Source organism: Hippoglossus stenolepis, chromosome 15, assembly GCF_022539355.2.
Source record: "Hippoglossus stenolepis isolate QCI-W04-F060 chromosome 15, HSTE1.2, whole genome shotgun sequence".
In the NCBI taxonomy this organism is placed as follows: Eukaryota; Metazoa; Chordata; class Actinopteri; order Pleuronectiformes; family Pleuronectidae; genus Hippoglossus; species Hippoglossus stenolepis.
In genome coordinates, this window is record NC_061497.1 from 23,747,102 (window position 1) to 23,763,393 (window position 16,292).

A 16,292-nucleotide genomic window follows, 5' to 3' on the forward strand; every position below is an offset into this window, starting at 1 on the left:
CCGGTGACACCCGGTGGCCGGAGGTATTCTGTTTTCGTGTTGTCGTCCGTACGCACATGAATGGGGACCTCACGAAACATGTCCGTTGCCTCTTGAACACGATGTCTCAAGTCTGTCTTTAGAGAATTTCTTCAAACTTCACTCGGTCAAAGTTCACACTGACTTCACATGAGTCTGGAAGTAAAAGTACGCACAGACTGAAACTGCTTGGTGGAGGCGGCGATTCGACTTTATTCTTAATTTGACTCTCGCTCTCGTCTCTAAAGCTCATCACCAATCGGCCGCTCCCGATATTTATTTCTTTATTTCTGAAGGATGTTTTTAGAAAACGTGTAATTAAAAGCATCACGTTGTTTTTACATCCAAAACCTTCATTAAGTTGTTTATTTGAGTGGTGGAGCAGAATGAGCTAAAACATCCTGTTTGGTTCAAATAAAAAAAGACGGCTCTTCAGAATTAACTCTCTTCATTAAAATGCACTCGTGTTATTTCAGACATGCTTCCTGCACAAGTAGAAAAACCTCCCACTCTGTTTACTGGCGGAGAAATTAACTTTTCTTGTCCCGCGGCCATAACGGCTGATGGAGCTCCATCTCAAATTCACCATGTCTGCCGTCCAAACGTATTTTTAGCAAACAACAATCCAAACAATAGCTCGTTCCGTCAGCCAAACACAGAGCAGCAGATCTGCTACCGGCTGGTGGCGGTTCCCCCACACACTGGCCGTCCACCAGAATCTGTCAGAGACGCAGGACGACACAGAACAGACGAGGATTGTTTTTCTCCTTCTGTCCTCCTTTCACTCGCTAATTCCTCTTCAAGCCTTTTACATGTTTGCCTCAACAACTCCTCCCCTCCGTCGTTTCCTTTCTTCATCCCCCTCCCTCCTCTGTCCTCTTTCTGTCTCCAACTTTGCTTATTTACTCTCTTTTTTCCCCCTGGTTTGCTCATCCACTCCTCATCCTCTTTCCGTCTTTCATCCTCTTCCTCCCCGCTCCTGAATTCCTCCGACCATCCCCCGATTCGTTACGCACATCAGTCCTCACATTCACCACGCTCGGCTGCGCTGATAAAAGGATTTCCCTCCTTAGGTTGCACCAGTCGTGTCAGATCTGTTAAAATCAACGCAGCAGGATTAGCAAGAAGAAAGTGTTTAAAAGTTTCTCAGAAAAAATAAAAAGTGTTTCGTACATTCAGACAGGCTGCAGATATGAGGCGGACGAGGAGAAGGAGGCAGGAAGGTGCCCTTGGCTTCACTGGAGTCCAGTGGAAGCAGCTGATGTGAAGCTGTCAGTTTCCACTGGTGTGGGTCGTTAAGCTCATGAAGGTCAATTCATACAATTACAGTCACAGTCTCAGGCTCCATTGCTGTCGTCCATTTGTCAAACCACTGCTGTGGCTGACTTATGGCATAGATCTGGCAAACGGGAGTGGACCGCCCATGTGCCATCGCTCCCTGCGATACGCTCATCAGTGTGGACGACCCTTCACAAGCACAGCAAATACTTGCGTTATCATTTCAGTCCTGACTGATCCTGCTCTTGTCTCACCCGTTTTCTCCCCCTCAGATTTCTCTGGACGCTCGCAGGATCCGCCTGATGCGGTTGCCGGAGGGGAAGGCCTCCACCAGCTCCTCGTCCTCCGGGACAAGGCAGACTGTCTACGAGGTCTGCGTCTGTCCCAACGGGAGGCTATTCCTCTCCCAGGCCGGCACCGGGTCCACCTGCCAGATCAGCAACAGCGTCTGCCTCTAGGACTGAAACCCAGAGATATGAGTAAACACAGAGGTATCCTGAAGGACAGACAGACGAACACGCATCGCCTGCCTCTCGGACTGATTCAAACAAACACAGACACACACAGAGACTCCCAGAGCTGATGGATGAACAATCACAGATACTGTACCTCCACAGATACATTCATGCTACAATCACAACAACTCAGACTGATGTTTAGGCTCAACTGAACCGTTTTAAAGAAACACAACCGAACATTTTGAACTTTGTGCCAATATTTCAATGCTAAAAATATTTTATATGAGAGAAACAGGCTTTGAAACGGCGTTCAGAGCATCATGGGACATTAAACCTCTGCTCCAAGTCTCATCAGCGTCTCAGCTCTTTGTACACACACTAGATCAGAACAACACGACTTTTAAACTGAATCAAAGGGAGACATTACAGGTTTTAACAACTTTTTAATACAAAAATACAGTGATCAAGTGATCAAGGACGATATCGGTCCGACCCAAACAGACAACATGACACACACAAAGCTGACACACACAAAGCTGACACACACACACACACAACAGATATGTCCACACACACACTCACTCTTTGCTCCTGGTGGAAACCGAGAGGAGAACCTACTGGAAGACACTGATCTGTTCCTTTCTCTCCCTCAAAAACTCTTCAGTACCAGAATCATTAGGGTGATCACCCCCTCCTCCTTTCTCCTCCTCCTCCTCACCTCCTCTTCTTCTTTTCCTTCTTTTCTAATGTGGGACAGAAGGACAATTTATTATTTATTATTAATGCCGAAAACTGAGGATGCCATGGTCACGTCATATCACATGTCCCTTGATTATTCAAATTAGCATCAGGGGAATTATTTGATTTCATAATCATGTTGTAGTGACGCAGCCTCTGAAGGATGAATTGACACACAGCACTGGTCAGTCCCCCGCCCTCTGCTATCCCATAATGCCTCGAGAGGCCATTTAATTGCAAATTTTAAAAGTGAACGTGTTCGGTGGGCCTTTGCCTTTGTGCTTCTTGAGATATGACATGAACATGGCGCCACTGGCTTCAGACAAACTTCAGCGAATAAGATGGATTTAATTTCATGTGATGACCGTTGATGTTTTGTTTTTCCGTCCGTGCGTCCTCCTGACCACACAGCATCAACCTCCTGCCGTCCTGACAACGAAGAAGACACCCTCCGGGAATTCACTCGGACGAACTGGACGAATGTCATAAATGTCCAACGTGCGCTGCTCCGACCGGGGCGATGGTCACCCTACTAATTTCTTGCACTGGGACATTTTTTTCAAAAAACACACACTAATGCGAGCCGCTCTGTTGAAAGAGGGGAACTGTGCCTGTGCCTTATGTCGATGCACTTGTGGCAAGAAGAAGCACATCACACAGACTTTCTTTGGCATCAGCGAGAAACATGATCTCTGATTTCAGCCTCATCCCCGTTTCAAACCGTCTCCTTCTGTGCGAATGCAAAGACCTTCAGCCACGTCTGACCGTAGCTTCCATCCCCCGCTGTCAGCGGCTGATTCTGGAAAACGATGTGAAACTTTCCTTTGTTGAATTAACCACCGCGAGTTCGCCCCGTTTGATGCACTGCTTCTTTTTCCTTTTCATGAACAAATATCCTGTGTGGCCACATGTGTGTGTTGCTGTTAACTTGTGATCCTGTGGAGTTAAACAGGCACTGATGGGTCTGATCGCCACTGCTGAATAAAAATCACTTGGCCCAAAAACATGTCCTTTAGTTTCACGCGATTGTGGCAACGAAACTTTTCTTTGGTTCTGTTTGAACAACTCAAACCACTTGGTCAAGGGTCTTGTTAGAATATTTGAAAAGTGATGTAGCCGTAAAGTATTTCAGCCGTAGATATACATAATTTTTAAATGTTAGAAATAAGAGATTTTAGTTATTATTATTATTATTATTATTATTATTATTATTATTGCAGCGAAATACGGTTTTCTACGTGAAGGTTTAGTGAACTAGTGGCGTCCTGGTCAGAGAATGAAGAAACACTTCCTCTGTGTTTATTGGTGGTTTCCTTTTGATAGAACTCATGAGCTCGTGGTTACGATGTGGGAGGTTCCGCTTATGAGTCGACGCTAACATGGACGCTAATATTAACATTACTGTCACAGAGGCTAACAGTTTAGAAGCAAGCAGTCGGATCACGCAATGCAGTGACCGCTGAGGCATAAAGACGGAACCCAATCCAACGAACAGCCATAAATACCACTAGAGGGGGGGTGCTCTGATTGACTCGTCCCATGAGCAAAGTAAATACAACCCATTTGAATGTTGCAGTGAGTATAAAGTCACATGACCTTACCAAATACTTAATTTGACAGTTAATACTTTGCTGGCTTCTTTACATCTACTTAATTTAGGCTTAGATCGATGTTTCGAAGGTTTGCATTGATATTTCCAACTTCCCATTGTGTCATGTAACGTTATCAACCAGGAAATGGTTGAGTGCTAACGTGGTATTTTGACTTTTACTGTCCATGTCTCGTCAGACGCCGATTGGTCAGATTTAGGCTCATAAAATCAAAGCACCCTGAACGTGACATCGGAGGAAAATGCATCATAATTAGCATCATAATGGAGCAAAATTAAGTTTTGTCAAGTTTTATCTCTGACAAATATGTAACACCGTGGAAAAACTAGATGTTGTTGACCAAGTGGCTCGTGATGCTGACCCCAGTCAAAGTATCATTCAGCCATTTTGTATCTTCTGCTGAAGTGTCACATCCTTTTCAAGAGTCAGGTGCACCAAGCTTCTTCCTGTCGCTGCTTCTCAGTCACTGGATATTCAAGGACTCTCAGAAGTATTTCACAACTAAATCAACCGATCTGATGCTATTTTTTGTTTTTGAATATATGTACACAGGAGAAATAAATCTTTTTATACGGTTGTATATGTAAATATTGTACACAAAACCGTGCGCCAGACATTACGCGCCGACAAAAGAGAAACACTGCTCTTTTACAGAAATGAAATCCTTTTCTATGATGTACATCAGTATGTGTTTTTGTACAAAAAGGTTATAAAAAATACTGTTTAAGGATATCCATTGATCTAGCATGTACAGCGATGTATACAATGTTCCTCTGGGGAGAAGATGCTGGGTTTGTTTTTCTGCCTCCTCCTTCCTGTACTCGTCCCTCCTGCTGAGCTCAGACGCTTCGTACAAACACAAACCCGCTTCCTTTCTGTTCTGCTGTCGCCGTTGTGTCGGGCCCGAGGTCTTTGCATTCTCTCCACGTGTGCTGTGTCTACATTGTGCTACTATGAGTGAACTCTTTGGTTTTTTGTTCTTCTGCTCCACAGAATGATTCTCAGAAGCGAACGCAGCAAGGAAAACTCCAAAGAAAGTCTCGTAGGAGATGATGCACAGGGTTGAAACGGGAAAACGCTGCAATTATCAACTAAGGAAAATACAGACGGAGAATACTACAAAACAAAATTATGAATCATCAGTTTAATGATCAGAAGAACATCAATTGGACTAAAATGTTTCCATAACTTTGACATAAGAATAACAAATATTACCATTGATTTTACATGTAAGTAACACTTATTTGAAATAAAGATAATTGCAAATTATTAATACTAATCTGCCAATCTGCTAATCTGCTCAATCAGAATTTCTTTAAATGCGTAATCTGCATATTTCTGACATAGCGACACTTCTGATCATGTGGCTTCTCGTCACATTGACCAGATCCCGTTCTGTGAACATTTCTTCCAACCCTGTGCGTTCGCCCTGAGTGTCTTTGTTCTTCCTTTGTTCCGGTCACACACTGAGGTTTCCCATCCATCCTGGTTACTCACGTTTCTCTCCATTCTTCGGTCTGAAACTGCCGCTCATGGAGCAGTTTTCAAAGATGCCAAAATAAAAAGGCGTTGTTCAAGTTGACTGCAGTGGTTATTGGATCCTGCCTGACGAGACAAACAGCCAGAGATTCTGCAAGGTGACGGAACGGGGGCGGAGCCAGGGTGTGGCGTCCGGGCCAGGTCCAGCTGCAGTACACGACTTTGGGCTTCTTCTTTCTTTAAGTCGCTTGGCAGGTTGTGGTTTTGGGGCTTATTTTAAAAACTCTAGTTGCTTGTTGTGAATATGAAACAAGCAAGTTGATTTTCTGACATTTACACAGATACAGTAAAACACAGGAACACACACAGTAACACACAAGAAACACAGAGGAACACAAAACAGTAACACATACAGTAACACAAAGAACACAGAGAGGAACACAAAACAGTAACACACAGGAAGACGCACAGTAAAACAGTGTTGTCAGTGATGATCTTCTCAGTTTAAAGTCTCGACAAAGCAGATTTGCTAAATAGCGAATACCCATTAAAGGTCATCCTGACGTCAGTGTATTGGAGTTAACGACTGATTCAGCCATTTCTTACGGGACTAGTCACTTTAAATGTCTCGTCTCAGACTGAGCAGTATTTCCCTGCTTCTTTGTTATGTTTTATTTGTTCCCATCAGGCCTTGTGTGTGGTCTGATCCTCCATCTGTGGCCCGTCAGACTTCTGAGGTGTTAAACCCACAATTTGTTTAATCCTATAGACGAATTGTGTCTGTGACAATGACTCTTGTGCTTCTAATTGGCTGAAAGTAATTTGCTGAGCCCACCGTGATATTGGTGACTAGTTTTTTTAATGTTCGCCAGATTGTTTTCATGACTCATGCAGCTTCATAAGAAATCTCTGCGGTGTCTCTTCCGAACCAGCAGTTGGCTAAATTATCTTTCGTCTTTCTTTAGTATTTTCTGGAGCTTGCTGCATCCGGCGGCGGCGGCGTGTGGGAGACCTAATTTCATTCTGTCGTTAGCAAACCAAACGGCTGGTTGGAGACAGAAGTGCCAGTTTGTGCCTCATTGATCACACAATCAGCACCCTGACTTTTCAGAGCACTGAGGAAATCAAGCCACCGTCGCTTTGCTTGGTTTTTCTTCATGATTTGGTGCAGGAGCGTAAAAAGGTTTCTGATCTGTGCCAAACCTGCAGGTTTCAGACAAACACACAGAGACAAAGTCAAACCTGGAGATTACATTCCCGGCTCTGACAGCAGACGTACAGCTCTGAGTTGTGATCGGGGGGGGAACAAATCCCATTATTTAATGTGCTTTTAAAAACACCCATTAACTGAGCTGTTACAACATCGAGCAATGAAAGGGAAGTGAAACATCCATCATCGGTTTCCTGCAAGGTCAAACTATCTGTAATCCCTGAACAATATAAATGGCTCTCTTCACTTTTATTCAGAAAAATAATTTATAGTCCAGAGTTTTCTGATAAAGATTTTTTTCCCCAAAACATTACTCACAACTCGTTAAGTCTGTCCCATTGTTTTTGTTTACTTACTCCAGACTCCAGACCTTTTGGAGCTTCTCCTGCCAGCTCCCCTAAAAACTCCAGAGGTAGCCGGTGTGAGAACACAGCAGGAGATCCTCCTCACACGAGCGAGTGGCCGTGTTTAGGACGTTTCTAACAATGACGGACGCAAAGATGCAATAAACAAAAACAACACAAATATCTCAGAATGGAAGAAGTGGAGCCAAACACAGACACTGACGAAGATGTCAATCATGCCTAAATGTGCTATAACAGTTGATATCTGGAAATCATCTTCTGAGACTGACTTGACAACGGTTGAGTCCCTCCCCCGATCACTACAGTGCAGACTCCAAATGATATCACTGGGAACTGTACGGCGGCAATTTCATCAAGGTTTGTACAACGGCAGGAAGTGGTGACACGTCGCCGATTTTGTATTTAGGATCTACGGCTTCAACACGTCGACAGGGAGTCACAGAACAGAGCACAAGGCAGAAGAAGCAATGACGAAGTAAGTCCAGGACTTTATATTTATGATTTTTATTCGTGATTTTTATTTAATACTCATTGCTGTTGTTTAGTCTTCTGCGTTACTGACACCTGCCTGACTGGAGGGGAACAGCATGTCAGATGCTTCCAGTGTTCCACCGCTCAGAAGGAACATTTCACTCCTGGTGCTTTTGAAACGTGGCTTTCAAGGAGGACGTGTTTGTCTCACGGAGACACACGATGAAATAAATTCACGATGACGCATTGAGTCTCACGCTGCCTGACGTGTGTTTGATGATTTCACTCGCGCACAAACAAATCCCATTTTATTTCATCTCTCCTGGTGATCCCACTCTGGCCTCCACAGACCGAGCTCCACCTTCCCTGCTGTTCACTACAATTACAAAAGGACACATAACATCATTTCCTCCCAGCAGCCAATACTGGGAGGAAATGAATTCAGCGGCAGATTACTGTGCGTTTGAAAGAAGAACACAAAATCACTTGCGCTATTTTTAATTCCTCATTAAATCATTGCAACTTGTTTTTCTACCAACAGAGAGTCTGAGGCAGCTTTTTGGTAAAAACCCTTTATTTGATGAATGCAGAAAGGGAACAAATCATATCACCTTACATATTCCAAAAGTAAAAAAACATAAAGACAGAGAGAGAGTGTGCGACAGAGACAAAAATGCCAAAATGTCCTCACTTTACAAAAAAAAGAAGAAGAAGAAGAAGGGATGGGTCCTCTGTGGTGGAGGATCCTGTGTCCAATGAGTGTTGTGCGTCTGTGGAAGTGACAGAGTTGACGACATCATTTGCCTCCGTCGCTATCGGCTGTAAGCTGGGGTGAATCACTGGCATCCGGACCGAGGCAGCTGTCTGCGTTGCTCCTCCTCTTACTCTCCCTCGTAGAACTCCTGAAAGCGTTGACTAACGTCGTGATTGACTGTGAAGAGCTTTGTGGAAATTCATTCACGATCGCATTCATCACACCTACAGACATATTAATCAGCCTTTCCCTCAAATCTTGATCGTCCACTCTTTCGCTTAATTCCCTAATGTCCTCATTTTCTCCAGGCTCTGATGTTGAACTATTCCTCGAAGTTAGAGTGGGGGTCTTCTCAGAGGCATCATAGCAGAAGGCAGAAGAGGGAGCTGGGGGAGAGGCGGTTCCCAGTTTTGCCTCCTCTTCCTCCTCTTGAGCCTCATCGAGTTCCATCTGCTCAAGGAAGTCTGAAGTAGTTTCAGTGTTGTCTGCCTCAAACTTGTCTGCAACCTGAGAAGAGTTTGCAGAGGAAACTGCCTCCTGTATCTCCTCTGATGCTCTAGAGGGGCTGGAAGAGGCCTCTGTCTCAGGGATACTGATGTTGTCCCTGTCTGAGTCATCTCCCTCCTCCTTGGATATGAGGGGAGAGGTGGTTCCCAGTTTTGCTTCCTCTTCCTCCTCTTGAGCCTCATCGAGTCTTATCTGCTCATTGACATCTGAAACAGTTTCACTGTTGTCTGCCTCAAACTTTTCTGCAACTTCAAATACCTCCTCTGATGCTCTAGAGGGGCTGGAAGAGGCCTCTGTCTCAGGGATACTGATGATTTCCATGTCTGAGTCATCTCCTCCTCCTTGGATATTGGAGGAGAGGTGGTTCCCAGTTTTGCCTCCTCGTCCTTCCTTTCAGTCCATTCAAGTTGCATCTGCTCATTGACATCTGAAACAGTTTCACTGTTGTCTGCCTCAAACCTTTCTGCAACTTCAAATACCTCCTCTGATTCTCTAGAGGGGCTGGAAGAGGCCTCTGTCTCAAGGATACTGATGATTTCCCTGTCTGAGTCATCTCCCTCCTCCTTGGATATTGGAGGAGAGGTGGTTCCCAGTTTTGCCTCCTCTTCCTCCTCTTGAGCCTCATCAAGTTTCATCTGCTCAAGGAAGTCTGAAGTAGTTTCACTGTTGTCTGCCTCAAACCTTTCTGCAACCTCAGATATCTCCTCTGATGCTCTAGAGGGGCTGGAAGAGGCCTCTGTCTCAGGGATACTGATGATTTCCATGTCTGAGTCATCTCCCTCCTTTGATATGAGGGGAGAGGTGGTTCCCATTGTTGCCTCCTCTTCTTTCTCTTGAGCCTCATCGAGTTTCATCTGCTCAAGGAAGTCTGAAGTAGTTTCAGTGTTGTCTGCCTCAAACTTGTCTGCAACCTCTTCTGAGGTTGCAGAGGAAACTGCCTCCTGTATCTCCTCTGATGCTCTAGAGGGGCTGGAAGAGGCCTCTGTCTCAGGGATACTGATGATTTCCATGTCTGAGTCATCTCCCTCCTCCTTGGATATTGGAGGAGAGGTGCTGTCCAGTTTTGCCTCCTCGTCCTTCTTTTCAGTCCATTCAAGTTGCATCTGCTCATGGAGATCTGAAGCAGTTTCAATGCTGTCTGCCTCAGAAGAGGTTGCAGAGGAAACTGCCTCCTGTATCTCCTCTGATGCTCTAGAGGGGCTGGAAGAGGCCTCTGTCTCAGGGATACTGATGATTTCCATGTCTGAGTCATCTCCCTCCTCCTTGGATATTGGAGGAGAGGTGGTTCCCATTGTTGCCTCCTCTTCCTCCTCTTGAGCCTCATCAAGTCTTATCTGCTCATTGAAATCTGAAAAAGTTTCACTGTTGTCTGCCTCAAACCTTTCTGCAACCTCAAATATCTCCTCTGATGCTCTAGAGGGGCTGGAAGAGGCCTCTGTCTCAGGGATACTGATGGTTTCCCTGTCTGAGTCATCTCCCTCATCCATTGATATTGGAGGAGAGGTGCTACGCAGTTTTGCCTCCTTGTCCTTTTTAGCCCGATCAAGTTTCATCTGCTCCTGGTTATTTGAAGTAGTTTTACTGTTGTCTACCTCAAACATTTTTAATATGGCGGATGAGGTTGCAAAGGAAACTAGGTCCTTTATCTCCTCTGATACTCTACAGGTGTGGGAAGAGGCCTTTGTCTCAGGGATACTGATGATTTCCATGTCTGAGTCATCTCCCTCATCCATTGATATTGGAGGAGAGGTGGTTCCCAGTGTTGCCTCCTCTTCCTCCTCTTGAGCCTCATCGAGTCTTATCTGCTCATTGACATCTGAAGTAGTTTCAGTGTTGTCTGCCTCAAACTTGTCTGCAACCTGAGAAGAGTTTGCAGAGGAAACTGCCTCCTGTATCTCCTCTGATGCTCTAGAGGGGCTGGAAGAGGCCTCTGTCTCAGGGATACTGATGATTTCCATGTCTGAGTCATCTCCCTCATCCATTGATATTGGAGGAGAGGTGGTTCCCAGTTTTGCCTCCTCTTCCTCCTCTTGAGCCTCATCAAGTTCCATCTGCTCAAGGAAGTCTGAAGCAGTTTCACTGTTGTCTGCCTCAAACATTTCTGCAACCTCAGATGAGTTTGCAGAGGAAACCGCCCCCCCTATCTCCTCTGATCCTGATGAGAGGCCAGAGTAGGCCTCTGTCTCAAGGATAATGATGTTTTCACGCCCTTGTGTCATAAACTTTCTCATGATTTCATGGGCTCGTCCTGTGAGGAAGGATTGCATGGTCAAAATAGCACCTGCCAGGGTCTTGGCTTCACTGACCCCTGACAGCTGTATGCTGGGAGGAGCAAAGGCACTGAACGATCCTGCAGCAAGTGACTGTTGCTTGGCCACAGAGTTGACCACATCAATTACCTCAGTCACTATAGCCTCTGTGAATTCACATGAAATCCTCCCAGGGATATCTTCACCAATCACATCACAGAAAGCCTGAATGAGGCAGATTTCCACGTTATTTTTCATCTCACCCTTAGAAGAAGAGAGTCTCTCTGGGTCGAAGGTGCTGGAAGTGTCGGGTAACTTCGTGAATGACTCTAAATAGGTTTTAAGCGAATATTTATTCATGAGGAAATCCACCACCCCCACAATCAGTCTTTCCTTCTCATTCTGATTGAGTCCACCTAATTCCTGCATTTCCTCCGCTTCTAAGGGTCTGCGGGCCTGAGAGATACTGATGTCTTCCATGCCTGGGGCATCTCCATCAGAGGATCTCCATAGTTTTGCCTCCTTCTCCTTAGTCTGATTCTTCTCATTCTTCTCATACCTGTTGGATAACTGACTCGTTGACTGTAAGGTGGTTCTGACGACTGATTCTGAGATAACACTCATCATATCCACACCCATAAAAATCAGCAACTCCTTTACAGCTCCATTGTACTCTCCTTCACTTAGTTCTCTCCATTGCCTGAAACAGAAACAGACACAGAGGTTTAAACAGGGACAATAATTACATTCCAAATAATTATTGTAATAATTTAAAATATGAATAATGCAAAACGAAATGCAAATATATTTTCAGAGTTTCAATGGGGGGAAAAAATCACTCACTCCTCTGTTAAATTGTTGAAGAATGTTCTTATCATAGGAGCTAAGGCAGAGGAACTCAGGTCCCATGTCTGGACTGTGGCAGATTGACTTTGTTGTGTGGCATCTTCGTCCACTTGGAATCTCCCACAAGGCTCGGCAGACATTCGCTTCTTTGCAAAAAAAACCTCCAGGTATTCATCCACCTTCTGTAGTGTGACAGGACCCAGTGTGGAGCCATCATACTGATCCATAGACATGGCATGTTCCTCTGCAGTCCAGCTGGAGATCGACCTTTCGAGGTCATTAATGTCCTTCTGTGCCTGTTCCATGGTGCTGGAGACAAGTGAGTACATGTCTTCTCTGGTCATATCCATGTTATCTCTAGTCATATACCTTCCTTCTACGCTGAGAAATTATTATCTGTAGTTCAGCTTATCTTCAGTAGTTATCCTCAATGATACACTGAGTGAAGTCTTCTTTGCTCGGTTTATTGGCAGATGGCAGCTCTGTATATGCTGTTCCGGCAAAGGAGAAGATAGGACAGGATCATAGGGCAGGATAATAGGACAGAGTCTCTTTTAAATCATTAAAGATACATTAATGGACACCATCACTTATCATAGGAGCTATAGCAGTGTCCTCTAAAGTGTCCTTAAAAGACATAAACTATATATTTTTTTACATTCTATCACGTTGCTATGACAACAGCTTCGGGGGAAGCTTTACAAAAAATAAAATAGATTCTAAAATAGAATTATTAATGAACTAAACCTCTGTTGTTTTGTTGTCGAGGAATGAATGAAAACACTTTTACAGACACAATCATTTTGGCTTCATATTTACATCTCAACTTAAAAAAGGTCAGAACTCTGTTTCTGTTTCATAGTTTTTATTATTTTGATCACAATATTAAAATCACATCACTAGGCTGCTGTTGAATAAACACTTTTACAGACAGAATCATTTTGGCTTCATCACATCAAACAGACAAATGTTCATATATGTTGGATTATTTCATATGTGAACAGACTTTATGTGATTAAACATGAATCATGTCTCATGTGTGAGTTTTAATAAAGTTTGTTGAATGTGAACAATGATCAGCTGTTATTGATAAATGTGTTTTTATGTGGATCTTCATCAGTTTGCTCGACTTCATGGATCCACACAAAATCTAAATGATAGAAAACATTTTCCATGAAAGTAAAAAACAAACCAAAGATAAAGATCAGAAAATAATGAAATCTTTTTACACACGTGGAAAAGTCGACAGGAGAAATAAAAACGAGTGAGAAGTAAAAGGAGAAATAAACAAAGCTTTAGAATAACGAGTTTAACTTTTAAATTCAGCAGATTTCTCTTGAAGAAATAAACATGATGAATAAAATCTTTCTCTCTAACTGCTCTGATCCAGCGTCACAGAGACATTCACAGGTAACAGCTTCAAGTGATCTCTAGTGCTAAAGTATGGAAACATCTTCTGAGTGAAAGTGTGTGTGAAGGTGTGAATGTGTTTGTTAGTATCAGGATCAGAGAACGACAGTTCTCCTCTGTTCCAGTCCAGTTTCACTCTGATCCTCTGGATCTTCTGCACAGAGAGAACAGATAATGCTGATGGTGACCCTGCTCTGTATTTACCTTCATAGAACCATATTCCCCAGTATCCAGACAGTTTGTCTCCCTTCCTCTGGACAGGCTCTGCTCTTACACCCAGTGTCCAGCTTGTACTGTCTCCAACCAGGACGTCCCAGCTGTGAGTCCCTGAGTTAAAACCCTCAGATCCCAGGACTGAGAGGTAATAATCAAACCTCTCTGGATTGTCAGGAAGCTTCTGTCTCTCTCCTCGTCTCAAACTGGTCAGATCTTCAGACAGGACGAGCCATGGATCAGCAGAGTTTGGGTCCAGAACCACAGGACTGTAGGAGACCACGTCCTTCATCTTGTTCCAGATGTTGAAGCTCAGGTTGCCCAGATGTTTGGCCTCGTCTATCAGAGCTCCTGAGGCCAGCTGTGGATCATCCAGCAGGGGGCGCTGCTGGACTCGTTCCACTGCAGCCTTGTAGTTGAGCAGGAACGAGACGTCTTCAGCTCTCAGCTCGTCCTCTGTGGTTCTGATTGTGTCTGAAAGAGCCGTTATGTCTCTGCTCAGAGCCTCAATCTTCTCCTTCATCATCCGACTCTTCTGCTCCTCTTCCTCCCTCAGTGCAGCCATCCTGGCCTCCTCTTCCTCCTCCAGAAACTGATGAAGCTTTTTAAACTGCTCCTTGATCTGCGTCTCTGTGAGTCCGGCCTGGACCTTAATGTGTTCTGCTGTTTGTTCAAACTTTACTTTAACACGTTCAAAACACTGTAACTTCTTCTTCAAGGGCTCCAGAGTTTCCTGAAGCTGCTTCTTGTGTTGTGGTGCAGCTTCATCGATGGGTCTGATTCTGTGGTCGGTGTGTTTTTCTGAATCTCTGCAGACGAGACACACTGGCTGCTGATGGTCCAGACAGAAGAGTCTGAGTTTCTCTGAGTGCAGACTGCAGAGAGCATGTGAAGAGCTCTGATCTCTCTCCTGTAAGAAGGTCTCACACAGGTTCTTTAACGCCAGGTTACAAGGTGGTTCCAACATTGAAGATCTTCTCTTACAAACTGGACACTCTTTTACTTCTTTGTCTTTCCACCAGCTCTTCACACAGTCTTTACAGAAGCTGTGGCTACATGACAGAATGACAGGATCTCTGAAGACCTCTTGGCAGACGGGACAGCAGAGATCCTCTTCTAATCTGGAAGCCATTGAGTCTCCAGGTGAAGCTGAAAACAGACAGTCAGTCAGTCACAGCTCCACGAACTTCACTGAGGTTCACTTCCTCTCTGAGTCGAGGTGTTAGTTAAACTCACGGTCAGTGTGTGGAGCGTCGGCAGGTTGTAGTTTGACTCTTCTCTCCTGTAGCTGGACTCACTCAGGACGTTTGGTCTGGTTTGGTTCAGTTTGGTTTGGAAGGTGAATGTGATCGTCTGGTTTTCCGCCTGCGTCTCTTCAGGGAGGAACAGATGCTTCCTGGTTTCTCTGGTGTCAGGACACGATTGTAAAAAGTAATTCAAGCCTTGGATTTGATAACTGGTCAAAAGTTTGGCAGCAACAAGCTCACACAGACAAGAGACTTGGTGTAAAATAGCTGCTTGAATATGTTTGTGATCTGATCAGTGTTCAAAGTTCAGAGGAAGTTCTGCTCGAGTGGAAGTGAAAGTTAAATATTAACAGGAAGTGCAGGGGGGGGGAGTCTGTGACGTAACTGCAGAGCTGAAGTCACATTAAAGAGACAGAAGCAAAGTGCAAACAAATAGACACAAGTTCATACAATTAAAAGATGGTTTTATAAATTCAAATCAGCTCAAGTTTGCTCATTAATTTGTGTGTGAGTGCAGTAAAAAAGTATGACATCATCAAATGATTTTACATTTTGTTGTGATTATTATACCTTAAGTGTGACACCATCATATGGTGTGACTTTGGGCATTCAATAAATGTGGCGCCACGCCACGGTCACACCGTGTGACGAAAAATCGACCTTTGAGTTAGTTTGTATCTCCGTCTTGTTGTGATGACGCTCATCTCAATTTGAAGTTGATCAGATAAAAGCCCTGGGACAAGTACATCAAAGTAAAAATGTGAAAAATGTGAAAAATGGGAAAAATGTGAAAAATGGCCACTAAATGCAAAATGGCGGGCTTCCTGTTGCGTTTTTTCAAAATGCTCCTTGAGACTTTTTTGTTTGTCTGGTCATGATACACTTGTGTATCGATTTTTGTGAAGATCGGTCAATGTGAACTCAGGGGCTGCGTTCCAGGGGGCGCTGTTGAGCCATTTTGCCACGCCCATTTCAAATTACTCCAGGATACGTACATTTTCACCACTTTCTAATTTTCTGCGAAGTTTGGCCTCAAAAAGCCAATTCATTTGCCTGAAAAAAAATAAAAATAATCCTATTTTTTACAATTTCAATAGGGCCTCCCACTGTTCGGTGCTCGGGCCCTAATAAGAGTTGTATCATGAAATGTCATCCACAAGTCACTCATATCAAAGCAAAGTTGTCCATTGTAACACTACATACAAGATGTTTTCTTATACATTTGATGTTGTACACTTGTTTCAGTACATTATTTAATTTGTGGAAGCACTGAAGAAGAATTGTGTATGTTGTACATCACTGTACAATGCATTTACTTTTAATTAGCTTAATTGGATGAGGTGTAAAGCCTCTCTCCGACCCAATGTCCCGGCATAAGGCATACATGACCCATGAGTCCTATTTCCTTAAAATACTGCATCTTCTTCGTTCTTGATGGT

General features: G+C 44.0%; 2 protein-coding genes across 4 annotated transcripts in view; one reads left to right on the plus strand and one right to left on the minus strand.

The window, feature by feature from the left end:
- sgcd (sarcoglycan, delta (dystrophin-associated glycoprotein)) overlaps positions 1–5,679 on the plus strand; it is a 117,732-nt gene extending 112,053 nt beyond the window's left edge. For 2 of the 3 annotated variants that reach the window (XM_047343645.1, XM_035178680.2), the window contains exon 8: positions 1,569–5,679. In XM_047343645.1, the coding sequence (XP_047199601.1) occupies positions 1,569–1,754 (186 nt within the window). In that variant the 3' untranslated portion in view covers positions 1,755–5,679. The remainder of the gene's footprint in view (positions 1–1,568) is intronic. The other variant, XM_035178681.2, reaches the window with a different exon arrangement.
- Positions 5,680–13,355: 7,676 nt separating this feature from the next.
- Positions 13,356–14,738, minus strand: LOC118122258 (nuclear factor 7, ovary-like). The gene has a single exon (XM_035178865.2). The coding sequence runs from the start codon at positions 14,736–14,738 to the stop codon at positions 13,356–13,358; it is 1,383 nt and encodes a 460-aa protein (XP_035034756.2).
- Positions 14,739–16,292: the final 1,554 nt, after the last annotated feature.

What these genes read in the sequence shown, in the direction of transcription:
- LOC118122258 (XM_035178865.2), bottom strand. Translation starts at nt 14,738, where the DNA reads ATGGCTTCCAGATTAGAAGAGGATCTCTGCTGTCCCGTCTGCCAAGAG.